General features: G+C 45.8%; 1 protein-coding gene across 5 annotated transcripts in view; it reads right to left on the reverse strand.

Moving 5' to 3' along the window:
* Positions 1–19,582, reverse strand: part of TENT4B (terminal nucleotidyltransferase 4B) — a 63,898-nt gene extending 44,316 nt beyond the window's left edge. The window contains exons 1-2 of one of the 5 annotated variants that reach the window (XM_084757156.1): positions 19,290–19,582; positions 18,136–18,600 (exon numbers count right to left, since the gene is read on the reverse strand). In XM_084757156.1, the coding sequence (XP_084613282.1) occupies positions 18,136–18,530 (395 nt within the window). In that variant the 5' untranslated portion in view covers positions 18,531–18,600; positions 19,290–19,582. Of the gene's footprint in view, positions 1–18,135; positions 18,907–19,289 lie in introns of those variants that run through there. The other 4 variants (XM_084757155.1, XM_084757153.1, XM_084757154.1 and 1 more) reach the window with 4 other exon arrangements.
* Between the last annotated feature and the right edge of the window lie 2,088 nt (positions 19,583–21,670).

The raw sequence follows: 21,670 nt of genomic DNA on the forward strand, positions 1-21,670 counted from the left end.
ACGTTTTGACACAACCACTCCAACTATCATCATCTGCCAACCATCTTCCTATCACCATCCTAGCATTTTATAGAAATATTTCTAAACTGGTACCCAACAAACCTGCACTGGGCCTGCAGACCTGCCCCCACCTCTGTCTCTGCTCCCATGGTTGGGGTGGGGGTATCAGTGAGATGCAGCAGTCTCCTGAGTGTCACCTTACGTCCATCCTCTCTGCAGCACAGGCCAGCTGCAAGGCACTTAGGCAGAACCTGCTGGACATTAACTGTTGACCTCTCCTGGGAGCCACAAAGAGTGGTCACAGCAGCACAGCAGCAGGTTAGGACACAGACAGAGCTCCAGCATTCATGCCTAGGAAAGAGGCTAAAGCCCTGTACAGCAGGCCCCAGCCACCCTACCCTGTTACTGCAGTTGTGCTTTTAGTGGTTTCAGTTATCCATGGTCAACTGTAGTTTCAAAACTAAACAGGACATTCCAGAAATACACAATTCATAACTTTTAAATTACTTGGCATTCTAAGTAGCCAGCATCATTCTCCATAGTGGAGTAAGAGATGAGCTGCCCCAGGGCTGGCTTATATTCCAGCAGCCTTCACTTTCTTAAGACTCTTCACAAAGTAGAAGAGTAGATCCCACCACCCCCACATAAAGCAGCCTCTCAATGAAAAGGTTAAAAGTCTTTTGCTAGCCAAGCGTGGTGCACGCCTTTAATCCCAGCACTCAGGAGGCAGGGGCAGGTGGATCACTGTTAGTTTGAGGCCAGCCTGGTCTACAAAGCGAGTCCAGGACAGCCAAGGCTACACAGAGAAACCCTGTCTCAAAAAACAAAACAAAACAAAAAGTCTTTTGCTTTGGCAAAAAAAAAAAAAAAGAATACGCATTTAAGTTCCTAAGAGTTTTTGTCTGAAACTGTGAAGACAAAAAAGAAACTCCCTAGTTCTGTTGCTGTGGAAGTTATTGAGTTACAGTGTGTGGTAAGTACATAAGTCAGCGCATTACATTTATGGGCAGAAGACATGAAGAAGTAACGTGTTCAAAGAGCCTGGAGATGTAGCTCAATTGGCAGAAGACTGCCTAACATACAGGAAGCCCCAGGCTCAGTCCACTGCACCACATACCAGGGAGGAGTGAGCACTGTGATCTAGCACTGCAGAGCTGGAAAGGACAAAGTCACTCTGCTACACAGCTCGAGGCTAGCCTGGAAAACATGAGATCCCATCTCAGAACAGAGATAGAGAAGGAAAAAGAGGAAAAGGCACGGAGGACTGAAAAAAGGAGAAGAGATGAGAGGGGAGGGGAAGTTCCAAATGACTGCAGTATACAGCACCAGAAAAGCTGAGACCAAGGGATTTCCACAAGAGCTCCTCTTAGACAATCAGCACCAAGCAGCTTACTGCAAGTGAGACATGGGTGTGCAGATTCAGGAACAGGCTTAGGCTGAACATTTGGCTGGCTTTAATCTTTAAATTGTGTGCAAAGGGGTTATATACACAGGTGCCCACTGAGGCCAGAGCTGAAGGCTCCCCCTGGAGCTGGAGTTATACACTACATGGGTACTGGGAACCAAACTCAGGCTTCTGCACGTGCAGCAAAGCACTCAATCTCTGTGGAGTTTTTTTGGGGGGAGGGGTTGTGTGAGACAGGGTTTCTCTGTGTAACAGAGTCCTGGCTGTTCTAGAGCAGCTTTGTAAACCAGGTTGACTTTGAACTCACAGAAATCTGCCTGCCTCTACTTCCTGAGTGCTGGGGTTAAAGGTGTACATCACCACGCCTGGCCCTCTATAGCTTTTCCTTAATCCCACTGTGCTATTCTGAAAAGCATCACAGCATGTGTATGTCTGCAGAGGAGAAAGCAGGGGATATGGTATAGGGTTCAGACATCAACTGGGTATCTTGGAACATAACCCCATAATGGGGAACGGCTGCACAACCCTATTACTGAGTCTACAAAGCATTCATGACTTCCACACAAGGAGAAAAAGCAAAACTTCTAAGCTACGTTACATGTAATGATGTTTTAAAAACATTACATATATAAATTACACAATAATGCCTTTTCTATGGTTCCTGTTCAGTTTTCCTGATAGGAAAAGGCCTTGCAAGGCTCCTCAGAACACTGGAAACAATTATCACCTGCCACGAAGAGGTCAGAAGTCAGAACGGTGGTTACATGAAGACTCCAGCCACTTTTTCCCCCATTTTAAGTTTTCACAAAGATGAACTTAAAAAAAAAAATCTCCAGATCATAACCCTCAGATAATTTATATACTATTCCATTAAGTTAACTCAAAGCATGAGTGTGGATGGTTTGAATTGGTTAGTAAAGGGGATCATGGCACAGGGTGTTCACACGAAAACACCCACAAACACCCTAAGTTAACAGAAGGGTCAAGTCAAAGAAGTTCCAAGAGACATTTCTAACAAGTATCAAACAAGAAGTTTAATACTTCAAACTAAAAGAAAAATTATCATCAATTTTATAGGTCCTGAGAAAATGAAAAAATGTACAGTACTAAGGATCTACATAAATATCACTAATTTTATGTTTCCTTTTTAGGAAGCTAGGAAACAATGGGGAAATTCAATCCAAAGCAAGCCGAAGAGAATACGCTCAAAGGAGAGATCACTGTCACTTCAGCAGCACAGAAGCTAAGACTTAGACTGTACAAATAAGAGGATCATGGCCCCTATCAAAAAAACAACAAAGGCCAGATATGGTGGCACAGCCTTTAATCCCAGCACTTGGGAGACAGGGGCAGGCAGATCTGTGAGTTTGAGGCCAGCCTGGTCTACAAAGTGAGTTTCAGGACAGCCAGGGCTATGTAGAGAAACCCTGTCTCGAAAAACCTTAGAATGAAGGAAGGAAGACAAGAAGGAAGAGATCAAGGAAACTGAAAACAAACATCACAGAGGGAAAACCCTGATAAAATAAAAAACTTATTCCTTAATAAAATCCATAATTTGGACCAATAAGATAGCTCAGTGGGGTGTGCTGCAGAAGCCTAATCTAAGTCCAGAACCCACGGTTAATGGAGAAAATGAACTCCCAAAAGTTTTCCTTTGGTCTTCACAAGACGGTATGGCATGTATGCACACACAAACACACATTATATACACACTATAATAATAAGGTTGATTTAAAAAACAAAACAAAACTGGGGCTGGAGAGATGGCTCAGAGGTTAAGAGCACTGAGGGCTCATTGAGAGGTCCTGAGTTCAATTCCTAGCAACCACATGGTGGCTTATAACCATCTATAATGAGATCTGGTGCCCTCTTAAGGAGAACATTGTGTACATAATTAAATCTTCAACAAAACAAAACAAAAACCTGGTAAACTTCTAGCCAGATTGGTGGAGAGAGGATATGAAAATTACTATTAGGGGCTGTAGAGATTGATCAGTGGTTAAGAGCACTGGTGCGTTTGCAGAGGACCCTTAAAACCCACACAGTTCTTAAACCCACACAGTTCTTAAAACCCACACAGTTGGGGGCTGGAGAGATGGCTCAGAGGTTAAGAGCACTGACTGCGCTTCCAGAGGTCCTGAGTTCAATTCCCAGCAACCACATGGTGACTCACAACCATCTATAATGTGATCTGATACCCTCTTCTGGTGTGCAGGTGTACATGCAGGCAGAGCACTGTATATGTAATAAGTAAATAAATCTTTAAAAAAACAAACAAACAAACAAAACCCACACAGTTGCTTACAACCAACCACCCCTAACTCCAGTTCCAGGAGACCTGAAGCCTTTTTCTGGCCTCAAGCACCAGGCATCCATCTAGTGCACAACTATACTTGCAGGCAAAAACTTGCAGGTCATACACATCAACATATTACATCACTAATATTAGCAATGAAAGAGGCTGGAGAGACAGCTCAGCACATGCTGCTTCAGTTCCCAGCACCTGGTGAAGATGGCTCACAACTGCCTGTGACTGCCGCTCCAGGGAACTCAACAACCTCTTCTGACCTCTGGAGAGACAACACCTATATTCACAAACCTATATAGAGACACACACACTCACACTCACATACATACAACTTAAAAATAAGTAAATAAGGAGTTGGAGAGATGACTCAGTGGTTAAGAGCACTGGCTGCTCTTCAAGAGGTCCTGAGTTCAATTCCCAGCAACCACATGGTGGCTCACAACCATCTATAATGGGATCTGATGCTCTCTTCAGGCCTGCAGGTGTGCATGCAGATAGAGCACTCATATACATAAAATAAATAAAGTTTTTAAAAAAGTAAATAAAAGTTGAAAGCCAAATGGTCACTCCTGGTCTTACAGCCATTAATAAGAGTGTCGTGAAGAACATCATCCCACAGCTTTGTTAACCAATGCTATGAAGACATAACTACCAAAAGTGAATAAAGACGACGGATATGGTGACACACACCCGCAGTACCAGCACTGAAGAGGCTGAGGCAGGATAACTTATAATAAGTAAGTGAACTTACTCCAAACATGCAAAGCTAGTTCAAAATTCAAAAATAATATCCATTAAAGTAACCCAAGAAGAAAAATCCTACAATCATATTAATATGCAAAAAGGGTTAAATTATAATTACCTTCACAAACAACCAAAACAAAACAAAAAACAACCTCGAACTAGAAAAGGGAAGATCAGCCTGATTATTTTTGTTTTGTTGTTTTGTTGACAGAGTTTCTCTGTGTAGCCTTGGCTGTCCTAGACTCGCTTTGTAGACCAGGCTGGACTCAAAGTCACAGCAATTTGCCCGCCTCTGCCTCCCTAGTGCTGGGATTAAAGGTGTGTGCCACCACACCCAGCATCAGCCTGATTTTTAATTGATTTGTTTTTAATTTTTTTAAAGATTTATTACTTATACAGTACTCAGCCCAAATGCCAGAAGAGGGCACCAGATCTCGTTATCGATGGTTGTGAGCCACCATGTAGTTGCTGGGAATTGAACTCAGGACCTCCGGAAAAGTAGATAGCACTCTTAACCCACTAAGCCATCTCTCAAGCCCCAGCTTGATTTAAAAAAAAAAAAAAAAAATCTACAGGGAAAAAAAATAAGTGAGAAATGAAATGCTTTCCCACAATTACAATTAACAACAAGATAAGATGTCCATTTCTGCTGTCTAGTTCAATGTCATACTAGAAGTCCAAGTAATGCAATAAGAAAAAAAAATAGGCTGGAGAGATGGCTCAGGCACTGACTGCTCTTACAGAGGTCCCGAGTTCAATTCCCAGCAACCATCTATAATGTGATCTGATGCCCTCTTCTAGTCTGCAGGCAGAGTACTGTATACATAGTAATAAATAAATAAACCTCTAAAATAATAAAAAAAGAAAAATAAATAATGGAACAGGGCACAAATGCACACACTTTTAATCCCAGCACTAGGGAGGCAGAGGCAGGTGGATCACTGTGAGTTCGAGGCCAGCCTAGTCTACAGAGTGAGTCCAGCACAGCCAAGGCTACACAGAGAGACCCTGTCTCAGAAAAAAAAGAAAAGAAAAAGAAAAAGAAAGAAAAAATAATGGAAGAAGAAATGAACTGTTGTCTTTGTGTCCTAAATAAATTTCTATAAGGGTGTAAGATGCAAGGTATTAAATAAGTCTAGAATTTGATGCTTAAAGCATAATATCATTTATACTAGCATCTAAACAAACAGAAAAGCTAACTCTAAACTCTAACAAAGTATGCAGAGGACCAATATGAAGGAGACTCTAAAATTTTAATGAAAGAAACAAGGATCTAGCCCAGTGGTTCTCAATCTTCCTAGTGCTGTGACCCTTTAATCCAGTTCCTCATGTAGTGGTGACCCCCAACCACTAAATTATTTTCCTTGCTACTTCATAACTGTAATGTTGATGTTGTTATGAATCATAATGTAAGTAGCTGATATACAGGATATCTGATATGTGATGCCAATAGGCGTTGTGCCCACAAGTTGAGAGCCCCTGATCAAGGGGCTTGAGAGATGGTTTGCCACCTGCAATACTAGTATAGGACCTCAGCCTGGCTCCCAGCATCCACACTGAATGATTCACAACTGCCTATAACTTCAGCTCCAAGGAATCCAACTTTCTTCTGGCCTCTCTTCCAACCTGCACACATGCATACCCTATAAAATAAAATTAAATAAAGATGGCTTTCCCAGGCATAGTGGTGAATGTCTTTAATTTCAGCACTCGGGGAGGCAGAGGCAGGTGGATCTCTGTGAGTTCAAGGCCAGCCTGGTGTACAAAGTGAGTCCAAGTCAGGGCTCTGTTACACAAAGAAATCCTTTCTAAAAACAAACAGAAAGAAAGAAAAAAAGGAAAAAGAGATGTCCTTTCTTTCTTTTTTTTTTGGGGGGGGGAGGGGGTCAAGACAGGGCCTCTCTGTGTTAGCTTTGGCTTTCCTGAACTCACTTAGACCACCCTGGCCTCGAACTCACAGTGATCTGCCTGCCTCTGCCTCCCGAGTGCTGGGATTAAAGGCGTGCGCCACCACATCCAGCTCTCTTTCTTTTTCAAAAACGAAAAGAGAGAGAAAAGAAAGTAGGTCTAAATAAATAGAGAAAACCCATGTTCCTAAACAAGAAAACTAATTGTAGCCATAAATTCATTTTCCCCCACAACTTCATCTCTAAAGTCAATGAAATAGAAAAGCTTGTGGATATTAGAAACTAATTCTAAAATTAACATAAAAGAACAAGACTCAAGGCTTGAAGATGGCGCAGTGCTTAAGTGCAATGGCTGATCTTTCAGGGGATCTGGGTTCAATGCCTAGCACCACGTGGCAGCTCATACCTGTCCGTAACTCCAGGTCCAGGGCTTCTGACACACTCAGACATACATGCAGGCAAAACAACAATGAACATAATATGTGCGCACACACACACAACTCAAAAGACAAACTCTCAATGACAAGTGTGCTTGCCTAGCACCCATGAGGCCCTCAGTTCAATCACTGGAACTCCTATAAAAGGCAGGGTCTTGCTCTGAAGCCCATACTGACCTTGAACTTAGCACCTTCCTGGCTCAGCCTCCCCACACCTGGCTGTCTAATCATCTTACAGGCCCCACCTCTGGACACTGATGCGTTCAGATTATGCTTCCAGCACATGATGGGAATCAGAGCCACAAATTAAATTGCTATCGTTAGTCATGTACCAGAATGGCAAAAAGCCAAAACAACCCAGGGGAAGAAATGAAGGAACAAGAAACCCCATCTTCTGTTTTATGAATGCAACTGATACGGCAACTCTGAAGACCCCTCAAACTGAATATATTCTTACCATATAATCCAGCAACCATGTTCCCGGGTGGTTATTCAAAGGTGCTAAAAGTATGGCCACACAAAAACCTGCACCTGGTTATTTACAACAGCTTTGTGCACAAATGTCCAACTTGGAAGCCACAAGATGCTCTCCAGTATCTGAGTAGATTTATGTATACCCTGAGTGTTCTCAGCACTGGAGAAATCAGCTATACCGAGCCAGGGAAACACATGAAGGGATCTCAAATGCAGGCTGCCAAGTGAGAGGTAACAACAGAAAGACTTTATGATGGCAACTCAGGAACCAGCTCCGAGTGGGGCAAACTGTATAGACAAAGAAAGGACTAGTGTTTGTCAGGTGTTCGGGAAGACAGAATGAATGGGTGGATAAAAAAGAACTGGGGGATGGGCACCTGAACCATTCTTGTCACATATTTGCCCAAACTCTAGAATCTGTAACACTAAGAGTGAATTCTACTGCCAAACATGACTGTACTTAACAGAATCTGGTTTGTCAAGTCCATCACTGTACTCAAGACTTTAGTAATAGGGAAACTAGGAGCAGGGGGCATATGAAAACTGAACTTGCTACTCACCTTTTCCATAAACCCAAAAACTGCTTTTCAAAACCCACTGAAATACCTTGAGGAGGAGACAAAAAGGAAAAGACCTTCTTTAGACTGTAACAGTGTGTAACTGCCATCTTGCCCAGTTGACTGCTTCCTCCCCTACCCCTCCCCACGCCCAAAAAAACCTCCTGAGGAAGCTAAAACTGATCTAGGGCTGGGAGCCATAGATTCCTCAGAGTCTTGCTCTCCAGAGGTCACCCACCTGTCACATACCTTGCTCCACTGTTGTTAGTGGTAGCCACTAAAGTGTCGGAGCAGGAAGGGGCCACCTAACAACCTTACTTCCTGTAGGAATTCTTTCTAAGCAGCCTATGGGTTCTATCAGCCTAAAAACAAGAATGATTTGCTCCAAGATTAAAAACAGCGCACACAAGGAAAAATAAATCCAAGGCTAATTTGGAAAAAAAATACTGTTCCTGAACTCTGAATTAAGGCTGTGTGAACTTTGTCTCCTGGGCACAGGCCTACAGGTCACAGATTTCACATGGCTTCTCTTGGCTACCACAGATCAAAAGCCAGGGCAGGGTGGCAATGGGCAAAGGGCTCTCATGCTATTGCTAACCACAGACAAAAAGCCTACTACAGTTCACTGTGATGAGAACTTCCTTCTCTTTTCACACAGACACACACACACACACAGACACACACACACAGACACACCCCAGCAACCCAAAGCCCACTTCACTCCATAGTGTACCTTAACTTCCCTCTCGTGTCAAAATCCTCCCACCTCCAGCCTCACTCAAGCTGTACTGCATCAGAGAACTAGATCCTAATGATGACCAGAGTGAGCCAAGGAAGGATAATCACCTATAGAAGAAGTACCAGCTAACCAGGGAAAAGGATCAAGGCAGAATATGAGCTTACAATGCTAGTGCATTAATACGATCTGGCAATCACCATTAATGGCTACTAACATCTCAAAAGCTATTCAGACTTTGTCTTCTTGGCCAGGCGTGGTGGTGCACGCCTTTAATCCCAGCACCCGGGAGGCAGAGGCAGGTGGATCACTGTGAGTTCGAGACTAGCCTGGTCTACAAAGCAAGTCCAGGACACCCAAGGCTACACAGAGAGACCCTGTCTTGGAAAACAAAAAACAAAAAACAGACTTTGTCTTCTTGTTGTTTACTGAAACAGGTTCTCTCAACATAGCCTTGGCTATCCTGAAATCAGGACCGGAGTGGCCTTGAATTCACAGAGATCCATCTGCCTCTGCCTCTCTGCCCCTCTGCCTCCTTGGTGTTAGGATTAAAGGCACAAAGTACCACATCCAGCTGGCGGATCCACCCTGGAACTGAACTTACAGCCAGTTATGAGCTATCATGTGGGTGCTGGGAATTGAACCTAGGCCTTTTAGAAGAGTAACCAATGCTTTTAACCACTGAGCCATCTCTCCAGCTATCTTTCTTTCAAAAACAAGTACCATCCACCTGTAAAGTATTCATGAAAAAAAAAAATTAAAACAGGTCTCTAGTTCCAATTATGAATTTAAAGAATCTATCTAGCCAAACAAACAAAATAAATGACATAATGGAAATACATCAGAAAAAGGATGAGAATAGGGAAGTTTCTAGAAAAAAAGCACCTAGGGCTGAGTAAATGTCTCAGTGAGTAAGAGTGCTTTCTGCCTAAGCTGAGAATCTGAGTCCAGACCCCTAGCACTCATGTAAAGCTCACAGGTGACCCTGCACGCATGTCTGCAACCTTTGTGCTAACAGGGGAAAAGACAGACAGATCCTAGAGCTTTTCAGCCAACCAGCCTAACCAAAACGAGACCCTATCTCAAAGAGCTGAAGTAGACAGCAATAGAGCAGGGCACCACTTGTCCTCTCTGCCTTCCCCATTTGCACACACAGGCACACATGTGCAAGTACACAAATGCACACACACAACACATCCAAAAATCTCAAGTAAAAGAAAAACATTACCTAATTTCATCAACAAATTTAATAGAGAGGGAAACAGATGGCAGAGAAACCTATAGATTAAAAGATTTAAATAGCAGGGAAAGAACCATATTTGGATCATGCTTTGAACAAGCTGTTTTTAAGAGGTTATTATAGGACAATTGCGGAGACAAACAATGGATGCTTCGTTCTACTCAATGACTACAGGCAGGCACAGTGGCCAACACTGGCAGTTCCAACATTCAGAATGTGGAGGCAGGAAGACTGCCAGTGTTCAAGACCAGTCTGAGCCACTTTTTCCTCTCTTGATATTACATTTATTTATTTCAAAACAACAACCACTAAAGGTAGTGTTGTGGTATACAACCGGTTCTGTCTAATCAAGAAGCTCAAGTGGAGAGACCATCAGTCCCAGTTTAAGACCAATCTGGTAGACAAACTCCACTGGGTGGAGAGAGCAGTGTATCAAGGACAGCCCCCACCCCCATCTTTAAATAATACAACTAAGAGTAATATCTAAGTAAGCCTTGGGAACTTAGACTTTTTTCAATGCCAGAATGGAACACAGGGTTTTGGGCATGTAAGGCAGAGGTTCTACCACTGAGCTGCAATCCCACATACAGAAGACTGAGATGGAAGGTGGGGACATGACTCCTTAGGCAGGCTTACTCCAAGAAGTCTAGCAGAGCCACAGCACAGGAGCAGTCTGGGATCGCCTATTAGAGGAGCTGCATTACAGCACATTGGCCACAGCAAGTGCTAGAGAGACACAGAGATTCTGGACCCCTCACACAAGAAGCTGGCATGATGCAGCCACTATAAAAACATGGCTTAGCTTCACTTCTCAGCCTCCTGACCAAAATTAAGGGTAGAGAGCCGGGTGTGGTGGATCACTGTGAGTTCGAGGCCAGCCTACTCCACAAAGCGAGTCTAGGGCAGCCAGGATAATACAGAGAAACCCTGTCCCAAAAAACTTAAAAAAGAGAAAAAAAATCAAAGGTAGAAAGTGGAGGGAGTCTAGAAAGATGTCCTAGTGGGCAAAGGGACTGCTATACAAGCAGACCTGAGTTTAAACCTGAAGCACCTACATGGCCAGTCAGTCTAACCAAAACAGTGAATTCCACCTTCAGAGAAATTCTATCTCAAAAATAAGGTGGAGAGAGCCAAGCGTGGTGGCACATACCTTTAATCTCAGCACTCGGGAGGCAGAGGCAAGCAAATCTTTGTGAGTTCGAGGCCAGCTTGGTCTACAAATCTAGTCCAAGACAGCCAAAGCTACACAAAGAAACCCTGTCTCAAAATAAACAAACAAATAAAATAAATTAAAAGAAAAAAAACAAGGTGGAGAGCAAAAGGAAGACCTCCAAATGTATGTGCACACACCACATGTACACACACAAAAAAATAAAGTATAAAAACTGGTTAGCAGCTTCTTTAAACTAAACATGTACTTACCATATGGCACCCTTGGGCATTTATTCCCCCCAAAATGAAGCCTTATGTTCACATAAAAATATGTACATAAATGTTTATAGCAGCTTTATTTCTAACAGTCAAAAACTGGAAACCACTTTTCTGGACTATCCTTCAGCTAGTGCCTCCATACAACAGAATACTAGCAGGTAGCAGGAGCTACTGGCACGTAAGGCAAGCTGAAGGACTCGCAAGGAAGTTTTAGTGAGAAGAAAACAGCCAGCGTTCCAGGCAACAGGAATCCATTTACATCTGATCAAAAGGGCAAATCTACAGACGGAGAACAGACTGGTGCTTGTGAGGGGTTAGGGAGGAGAAGGACAAGTGTGACTGCGGAGAGCACGGGCATCTTGGAGCTGGTAGAACAGCTGTGTCTTTTTTGTTGTTCCCATGAGGGAAACTGTCCAAGATGACCTCACCTAGCTCTGATCTTCACTGTGGTTGTGGTTACATGGATCTACAAACAAGACAAAGCTGTACACATCGCACATGCATGTAAAGCACTACAGACTGTGAAAACATTAGTTACCTGCTTCTGAATGAAACTAGTAACTAGAATGTTACTACAATGAAATGGAACAAATAGACTTCATGCCACTTGTTACTATAACTTCCTATTAATCTATCAATTGTCTCAAAAAAATGCAACTGTATGTAAAGAGGTTACTTGTGGTAATAAGTAGACACTTTTGTTAAAGTTTTTAAACTTGGTAATAAGGTTAATAATGGTTTCTATTTTCTTGAACACTTCTACTTAATAAACTGGTAGGAAAGCAAGCATTTCTGCACTAATTACAAACCACTATTCCAGAAGGAGAAACCTGAGCTAGAATTCTAACATCTTGTTATTAAATGTTAATGTAATCTCTGAGCAATACACGCCTTGAATGGTCCCATGCTTAACTCTGTCCTAAAAATCTTCAAATCAAATTCCTGTATGTTGGGCTGGAGAGATGGCTCAGTGGTTATGAGCACTGACTGCTTTTCCAGAGGTCCTGAGTTCAATTCCCAGCAACCACATGGTGGCTCACAACCATCTATACCCTCTAATGCCTGGAGGTGTACATGCAGATAGAGCACTCATATACATAAAATAATAATAGTAAATAAAAATTCCAATATGGTCCAAAGTTCTTAGTATACAAGTCTTATACCATCAAGCAATTTCTCAGAATTTAAAGGTAATTGCAAATTAAGAAAAATCCTAGCTCAAAGCCATCTTCAACTTCAAAATATAATCATTTAAGAAAATCATTACGTGTAATCTTATAGTGTAATACATGGAAGCCTTTTTGGCATTCCACAGCAGCTGAGTCCTTAGCAAATATTTCACGACAAAGAACATTTGTCCTCTCAACTTCCCAGGAGGCTCGGAGCTGTGCAGAAAGCTCTGTAAAAACGAGCACACATGCTAATAAGTGGACCAATAATCTTCAAAAACAGCATCTTTCATGGCCCATTACCCCATCAGAAACACCCCACACCTATGTGAACATGGTTCGTAGTCTAAAGTGTTGTGGGCGTGATTCTGAAATAGTTTCCACTACTAAATGCTACTCTACCACTCAAGAGAGTAGAAGAGCTGTGTGAAATCATACAACAGCCAGCTTTTCGGCTTCCCACAGGGAAAGTACCCAGGATTTTTCTCAGCTTCAGAAGGTATAAGAATACCTAACTATTCACTGCCCTTACTGTCTACCCCATCTCTACAATTCTCAGGTTGTCTGAGAAACAATTCATCAAAGACGACAGCCATTTGCCCAGTCCAGTGTCACCAAGGGAACCCATAGCATTTCTTCCAAAAGCCTCCCTGGACTCCCCAACACTAGGACAGATAGCTATTTCATGAAAGACACTGAGATAAGGACCACCCATCATACTAGGATCTCCCTCACACCACTCTGTCACCCTTTTCTTTCCTCTCTTCCTTCTAATGTCCTAAATCTTTTAGACTTTAAAAGGCTCTAGTTGCTGTTTCCCTTTGATTCTCAACAGCTAAAGATGTAATTGGAGTTTTGTTTTGTTTTGTTTTTTTTTACTTGATTTGTTTTTCAAGACAGGGTTTCTCTGTGTAGCCTTGGCTGTCCTGGACTCACTTTGTAGACTAGGCTGGCCTGGAACTCACAACGATCTGCCTGCCTCTACTGGGATTTAAAGGTGCGCACCACCACACCCAGCTTGTAATTGGAGTTTTAAAAGACTACCTGTGCCCATGACCCCAAAAGAAACATCACTCACCCATCACACACTTCCTCAGAAGATGAGGTTGTGGCAAAAAGTAACTTAGTTGGAATTAGTATACCTCAGCGAGTCTCAACTATGAATTACAGGTGCCACAGAATCCACAGTACATGTCAGTATCCCAATCAGTAAAAGTAAGCAACCGAAGAGTTCAGTTCACTGAAGACTCACTGTAGGTTACTACATGTTCAAACACACAGAAAGTAAACTGTGCACCAGCCATGTAGATGTAGACTTCCAAATTCCTCCCTACTCAACCTGTGTTCATCTGCTTGACTGCTCAGCCACCCAGCAGGAACACCAATCCCTCAACAGTATAAAGAAACAAGCCCCAAGCCCAGCACTAAAGAAAGCCATCAGCACTATTCCACAATGAACAGAGAGCACTAGATGATGGTGCAGCTGAAAGAATGAACTGCTGTACAGCATAGCCCCTTAGGCCCTAATGTCCAAAGCTGTGTAGTTATTAAGCCCACCACTAGGCCAGGATCCTTTCTCAACCTGTCTTCCATCCACTCATATTCTTTCCTCCTTAGCTCAAAAACTGCTTCCTTAAATGTGCTGGGGCGTGGCTTGATGAGGATGATGACTCCCTAGCATACTATGAGAGCCCAGGCCCAAATTCCAGAACCATCCAAACATCCAAAAGTGAAGCACCCCCACCCACCCCCACCCACTCTCTGATATCTCTTTGGTTAATTCACAGCCCAAACATGACTGAGAAAGTCACTTAAGCCTTGACAAACCACAGAGAGCTCCCAGGACAGCCACAGTTCCACTCTCATGAAGCTAGAAGGGATCAGGCACCTTCCATAAAAGCCTCTGAACACCAGGTCAGGAGCAAGGGCTCTGAACCTCTAAGTTCCTTTGCTTGTAACTCTTTTCATCCTTCCTTCCCTACCACAAGTACTGCCAAACTTCTAAGAGAAGGGATTCTAGGGCTGGAGAGATGGCTCAGCCATAAGGCTCACACCAAAGTTAAGACAAGGGCTTCTGGTTCATTTCCACAAGCAAGAAAGTGCTGGTAGACAGCATCCTCCAACAACCAGCCCTAGAGAAAAGGGTACGTGGAAACAACTGTAAAAATAAAAACTAAAAGGAAACTGGGCCTGGTGGCCCAGGTGCTATCCCTGACCCAGGAAGATCATAGGATCAAAACCCAGTGACTGGACAGCCGGGCATGGCGACGAACACCTTTAATCCCAGCAGATGCAGGTGGATCTCTGTGAGTTTGAGGCAAACCTGGTCTTCAAAGTGAGTCCAGGACAACCAAGGCTACACAGAGAAACCCTGTCTCAGAAAACCAAAACAAACAAAAAAACAAAACCCCCAACTGGACTACAGAGTGAGTTCAAGGCCAGCCTGGGAAACTTAGCCAGACCCTGTCTCAAATAGTAAAAAGGGGATACAGATCATTAGTCAGAGGTCCTTTTATAACACACACAAGCCCTGGGTTACATCTCTAAGATAAATACACAGGATGCAAATACCCACTCTGGACTTGGGTTTGTGGCTTCAGGAGGACAAAGGCTAAGGGATGGTAAATCCAGAGTAGTTTCTTTCTTTTTCTTTGAAAAGAAGACTTTAGGATGAAATCCAAACACATGCTTGCTTGCTTGCTTGCTTGCTTTTCTTTTTCTTTTGTGGCATTACTAGGGACTGAAATCTAAGTAAGGTGTCATACAAGTGGTCTACCACCGGCTACACCCCCAGTCCTAAGTATCCTATTCTACATTAAGAATTCTATCCAGTGAGTTGAAGGGAATACCATAAAAGAAGGGCCAACCATAAAAGAAGGGCCAACCATAAAAGAAGGGCCAAATATAATCTTGCACTTGAAAGAACATGAAGCATGTTGACAAAGAACCAAAATACTCAAGAACTTGGGCAGGGTTCAAACTGTAAGTCTTAGGAGCACCCAGGGAGTTTAGTCAACCATGGCACAAGGGACACAAGACATAAAGGACAGTAGGGGAACAGTCAGTCTTTGAGTTCTAATGCCTTGTCCACATGCTGTGTGTCCCAAGTCCCTAACTGGACAGTCAACTCAGTGTGAAGGAACTCTAATTTGTTCAACCTATCAGCACAGTTAAATCCCAAGAACACAGAAAATATAGCTAAGAGTCACACTACATTCAATGTTAATAGTTTCCTCTATTACTGAAAAATTACACTGACTTTTTTGGTACCCATACTTTGGTCTGTTTTGAGGGTGAGCAGACGGTGTGCTGTGCCTCCCCACAGAAAGTTCTGCCACACAACAAACAGAACAATACTGAGGTCCACTCAGAATTCCAACTGTCTATATATCTTTATTTACACCAGCGAAACCTAGGCCGGTGAGAAGGCTCAGCAGATAAAGCTGCATGCCATCAAGCCCTGATGAACTGAGTTCGATCCTCAAGACTCAGAAGAACACCAACTCCCACTGTGTTGTCCTGTGACTTCCATTCTCTTACCTTGTGGCATGTATGTGCATATGTGCAAGGGTACAAAGTGTAAATTTTTTTTGTTTTTCAAGACAGGATTTGTCTGTGTAGCCTTAGCTGTCCTAGACTCACTTTAGACCAGGCTGGCCTCAAACTCACAAAGATCCGCCTGCCTCTGCCTCCCAAGTGCTGGGATTAAAGGCATACACCACCACTACCCAGTGTAATTTTTTTAATAATAGTAAAAATTAGCAAAACTCCCTTAAAAGCTAAGAAATAAGGCCACCTAGATCAAAACAAGAATCATTCAGAAGCCAGGGCATCTTAGCAAACCTTCTTAGGAACGGTTCACACTCTATCTCTCCACACTAGGAAGTCTCAGAACTGAGACTAACTGCTGGGGTCTTCTTCAGTGAGAGGAAGGAACATAAAGTCTGATGGAGTGATAAGTAGCTTCACAAGTTTACAATCAGTTTTTAAGCGGTAATCCCTCAGGGAAATGACCATTCCTCCCTGATCCTTTTGCAGGCAATGCAGAACCTGAAGCTTCTGCGTGGGAACTTTTTCAGGATTAAGAGGCAGCCTGCACCTTGGATTTATAGGCTATCTTCTCTAGAAACAGGCCAGAGGCTTCAGTAAAATGCAGTTAGGGGCCTTCCAGGTGTTAGCTGACAGTAATTGCCCAACCAGAGCTCATTCCTGTAAGACTAGACCACCAGAACCCCTCAGCATCAATCTGTTGTCACTAAACCACAAGCTAATGTATGCTTCACACGATGGAACCACAAACCTCTCATAAAAGGGGATGACCATGGAGAGCGCCCTTGAGGCTGGGCAAAAATGACTGAGCCATGAAGGATCTCCTCTGGAAAATGAGGGTGGCTGTGAGGCATTCCCCAGCACCAGTCCTGAACCACATGACAGGATCTTTCCATAGAAGGTGGGAGTTGTAATAGTAGTGTACAGAGCAGACGCCAACCCACTACAGCAGATGGAACCCACCAACTCATTTACCAGACCTTCAAAAAGGTACACAAAACTAGGTCTCCCTGCCAACCAGCGCAGATCTGAATGGGTGAGTCTAAGATGGGCTCACAAAGGATTACTGATTGATTTCCAGAGGTCTCACTATAGATCAGTACCTGAAAATGAGAAGCCGTTTCAAAGCTGAGTCTCCATACTGGAGCCACACAAACCACACCATACTTCTCACACACACTGCACCAAGGTCCAGAAGCGTCAGCTTATTTAGAGAGAGAGAGAGAGAGAGAGAAAGAGAGAGACAGAGAGAGACTGACTCAGTGACCTAATCCAGCCAACACAGGGGCTCTTCCCAAAGGGAAATCAGGCTGGAAATATTCCCAGCTTATGTACATAATTCACTAGGGCTCAGGTAAGATTCCATTTTGTAAGAGCTGAACTTTAAACACGCAGTCACTGGTGGTGCAACATTCACACGCTAGCACCATCACCCCTAAACGAAAACCACCACCACCTTTGCCACGGTGACAGAAGCTGCTGACCATGAACTCCTGCAAACTTCTGTCAGGGCTCAGAAGAGCTCTATGACAACCTCAATGGAACTGTCACTCGTTGCATTCGCTCACTACAGTTCAGGCACTGCAAATGTAGTTTTGCTTTGTTTGTTTTGTTTTTTAAGCAAATACACAAGATGGGCCAAAAGGTCAAGAGTAGGCAGTGCCTTTAAGAGCTGACAAGATTTTCCTCGTGGATTGGGGGAGGGGAAGGAGCGTTCTGGATGTTTCTATTCTTGGCAAGAAGAGCACCTCCTGGTCCTAACCATCTAACGCCGCTAAGGCTGGAATGTTCTCGGGAAGTTAATGCTAAGCCAGGGCGAAGGGGCTTCATCTTGTGGTGATGGTGATGGAGAGCGCGGTGTGGAAGACAGGAAGGGATCAGAGGGCAGGCTGAACTCTAAAGCATTGGAGGATCCGGTAGAAGGGCAAGCTAGAATGCATCGGAAAGGTATGGACAGTTAAGAGAGAAGGAAGGTAGAGAAGGGGAGAGCTGAAAGGAATTAAAAAAAAAGATAAAATAAATAAACCTCGACCGAGGCTGTTCAAGCGATGAAAGAATGAATGACCACCGGCGCTCTGGAGGAGGCCCCACCGGGGCTCCGCACCCCGCACCCCCCTGTGGGCGTGTGCCCCGCTGCGCACACACCTCCAAGGCGCAGGCCGCGGCGCCAGCACTCACCCCACGACTCCCTGGTTGTAGTTCCTCCGCTTCCAAGGGGTCCCGCTGTACACGCCCCCGCCGCCGTCCACCCGGCCGCCCCCGGCCGCGCGCCCTCCGCTGGGCTGCAGCAGGCTGTAGTTGAGTCCGTAGGTGCTGGCCTTGTTGTCACGCTTCCTCTTGTTGCTGCTGCCCGAGGCCGGGTCGGCGGACTCAGAGGCAGGGAGTGAGGCTGCAGGACGCGGGGACGAGGGCGCCGATGGGACCGGCGACGCCGAGGGGCCCGCCGCTGCCCGCCGTGCCCAGGCCGCCGGCTGGTGGTTGTTGTTGTTGTTGGTCGTCTCCAGGGGCAGGAAGTCCCGCTGCTCCGCGGGCACGGCGAGGCCGCCCAGTGGGCGCTCCCCCGAGCGGAACATGCCGGCAGGAGCCGGGGCCGTGCCGCCGGGGCTGCCGGGGCCGCTGCCGCTCCCGCCGCTCGCGCCGCTGCTGTGACAGTGGTGGTTAAAGTAGAGGTTCCTCAGCCCCTGGGTCGTCTCCCAGATCTGCATCCACAGACTGTTAGACGGTCCGAGCTGCTCTGGCTGAAACCAGGCGATCCTCGGATCCATCAAACGGCGGCGGCCGCTGCCCCCGCCCCTCCCGGCCGCCCGCAGGGCCGCCGCCGCCGCCGCCGCCGCCTCAGGCGCACGCCCGGCCTCGGCTGCCGCCGCCGCTGCCACCCGGGTTCCGCCGCGGGCGGCGCGGTAGCGCAGGGAGCCTAGCAGGCGCCGGCGGCGTCGCTCCCTCACTCGCAGCTCGCAGGCCCTCCCCCCTCCCTCCGCCCCTCCGCCGAGCCCCTGTCACCGGGGTTCCCGTGCAAATGGCGGCGGCGGCGGCTCCCGAGAAGGGCGAGCGGCGGCGGCAGCGGCAGCAGCAGCGGCGGCGGCAGCGGGACGCGCCTGCTCCGTAGCGTCCGCGCTGCTCGGCCCCGGGGCGGGGCCTCCGCCGGCTCCGCCCCTCGTTCCGCTCCGCCCCGCCCCGCCGCCGCGCTCGCCCCGCCCCGTCCCGATGCCAGCCGTCCGCGGGCGCCCCGAGGCCGCACCGCGCGTCACAGAGGCCGCGGCGGGCTGCGGGCAGCGGGGGCCGCAACCGCCCGGTCAACCGTCCCGCGCTAGCCTAGTCGGAGTCGCACGTACCTGGGGCCTCCGGGCACCTCGGACGCGCGCGCCGCCGCCCGACTGCGCTCCCGCTGAAGGGCCACCGAGGGACACGAGGCGGCTGCCGACTCCGCGGAAAGTGACTGGCTTGCGCCGCCCACCCCGCTCCGGACGGCCCGCTCCGCCCCTCGGTCCCGGCGCGGCCCCGGGACTCCCGGCCGCGCGCGCGCGCACCCGAAGTGCGGGCTTCCGCTCAGGGGCCGAGCCTGCACGCGGCTGCACGCGCACCTCGGTTCCGGAGAGGTCTCAGCGGCCTCTGTGTCGCGAGTTGTGGTACCACTACCGGGCTCGGGGACCACACAGCACGGTCGCTCCAAGGTGCACCTACAGGCTCACAGCTCCTTAACTTCCGTGACTAAGAAACTCGAAACCCTTTAAGCCTAAAATGACTATTGTTGCCATTAATGGACGTTTTTCATAGAATGGTCAGTTGTGCAGCTTTCTTGTTACGCGAAAAATACCCCAAAAGGGGGGAAGGGGGCGGTTTTCAGTACTTCAGATCATCAAGAGAAGAGTAGAACACTTACAGTGCGCATGCTTCAAGCTTGCTGCAAATTCTAGAACCAAGTCCCTCAGACGTGTGTATTGGTTCTGTGCCCAGCTCAATATCCTGTAAAGTTTAGCGGTTGTTTGTTTGTTTTTGGTTTTCTGAATTTCGAGACAGGGTTTTTTTTTTTTTTCTGTGTAGCCTTGGCTGTCCTGGACTCACTTTGTCGACCAGGCTAGCTTCGAACTAACAGCGAGCCTCCTGCCTCTGCCTCCCAAGTGCTGGGATTAAAGGCGTTGCTTTTGTTTATTTGCTTGTTTTGCAAAGGGTTAAAAACTTGTCTGCTCTACATTTTTTCTTGCTAGAAAAGAATACAATGTCCACTGGCTGGGCTAATTGTAACTTAGTGATAGAGTACTTGAGATTCCCCAACACTATAGATCAGGCAGGAGAATCAGAAATCCATAGTCATCATCAGCGATATAGCAACTTGGAATATGTTAAGAACCTAAAAACACACACACACACACACATACACACAATGCCTGCTATAAACACTGTGAAGACATTGTTGAACATGCTTCTGTTCTTCTCCAAATCTCTGTGTACAATACGTATCAAAATACAAGTTGCTTAGCACATTTCCGCAAATGTTATATGTTAAATGCCACCGCCATTGGTATCTTTTAAATTTTGATATATTTAAAATCTTTTCAGTTACAATAGTACCTTACCCCCCCCCCCAAAAAAAGTGTTTGAACTATTTTTTTCTTTCAGAAAACGTTAAGAACTAATACAGTATAGCTAAACTGACCAAATTAGATAGTACCTAAAATGCACTTTATAGGAGCTGGAGAGATGGCCCAGCAGTTAAGGATACTGGCTGTTTTTCCAGAGGCCCCAGGTTCCATTCCCAGCAACCACATGGCAGCTCACAGTTGTCCGGTTCCAGAGGACACTCTCAGACAGACATACTTGTAAGCAAATTTACATAACATTTAAAAATCTTTTTAAAAAATTGGCCAAAAAAAGAGAGAGAGAGAGAGAAAAGAAAGAAAAGAAAAATTTTTAGCCGGGTACGATGACACATGCCTCTAATCCCAGCACTTGGAAGGCAGAGGCAGGTGGATCTCTGTGAATTAGAGGCCAGCCTGATCTACAAAGCAAGTCTAGGATAGCCAAGGCTACATAGAGAAGCCCTGTCTCAAAACACCAAAAATAAATAAATTTTAAAGTATTTTATAAATTCAAATGTAGCTGAGCAAGCTGCCATACAGATTTCATACAGCAACATGGATTGCTGTCCACTCAGCCCCGCCTACCCCTCCCTGCACTACTCCTGCTCAGCCCCGCCTACCCCTGTCTACCTCTGCTCAGCACTACCCAGTCCCTCCAGTGGCTTAGCTATTCCTCCAGGCTGTCAGCAGATCCTGGGATGTCTATCCTTCCATGCAGAGCTAAGTTAAATGACCTTTAAAAAGTTAATCAGCCAGGGCATTTGGCAGCTTTCCATGAATTTACTGCTTGGTTGAAGAGGCAAAAAGAGGTAACTATTCAAATCCAAATTGCAATTCATTCAGTTAATTCAACAAATATGTCACAGGCAATTATATGCCAGGTTCTGAGGATACAGCAATGAACAATGTTGATAAGGCCCTTGCCTTCATGGCACCTGTATTCCAGTGGGTGAGGCAAGTCAGAGTGTGGTCAGTGCTGCTATGGGGTGAAGCAGGCGGAAGGGGTGCTATTTTTAGATGAGCTAATCAGGGAAGGCAGCTCTGAGGTAGTGATATTTGAGACTAGGCCATGACCGTGTAAGGAATGATTTATTAAATGGAGTAGCAAGTCAAAAGGCCCTGAGGCAGAAATCTAC

The sequence above is a fragment of the Acomys minous genome (assembly GCF_964271855.1).
Source record: "Acomys minous genome assembly, chromosome: 14".
NCBI lineage: Eukaryota > Metazoa > Chordata > Mammalia > Rodentia > Muridae > Acomys > Acomys minous.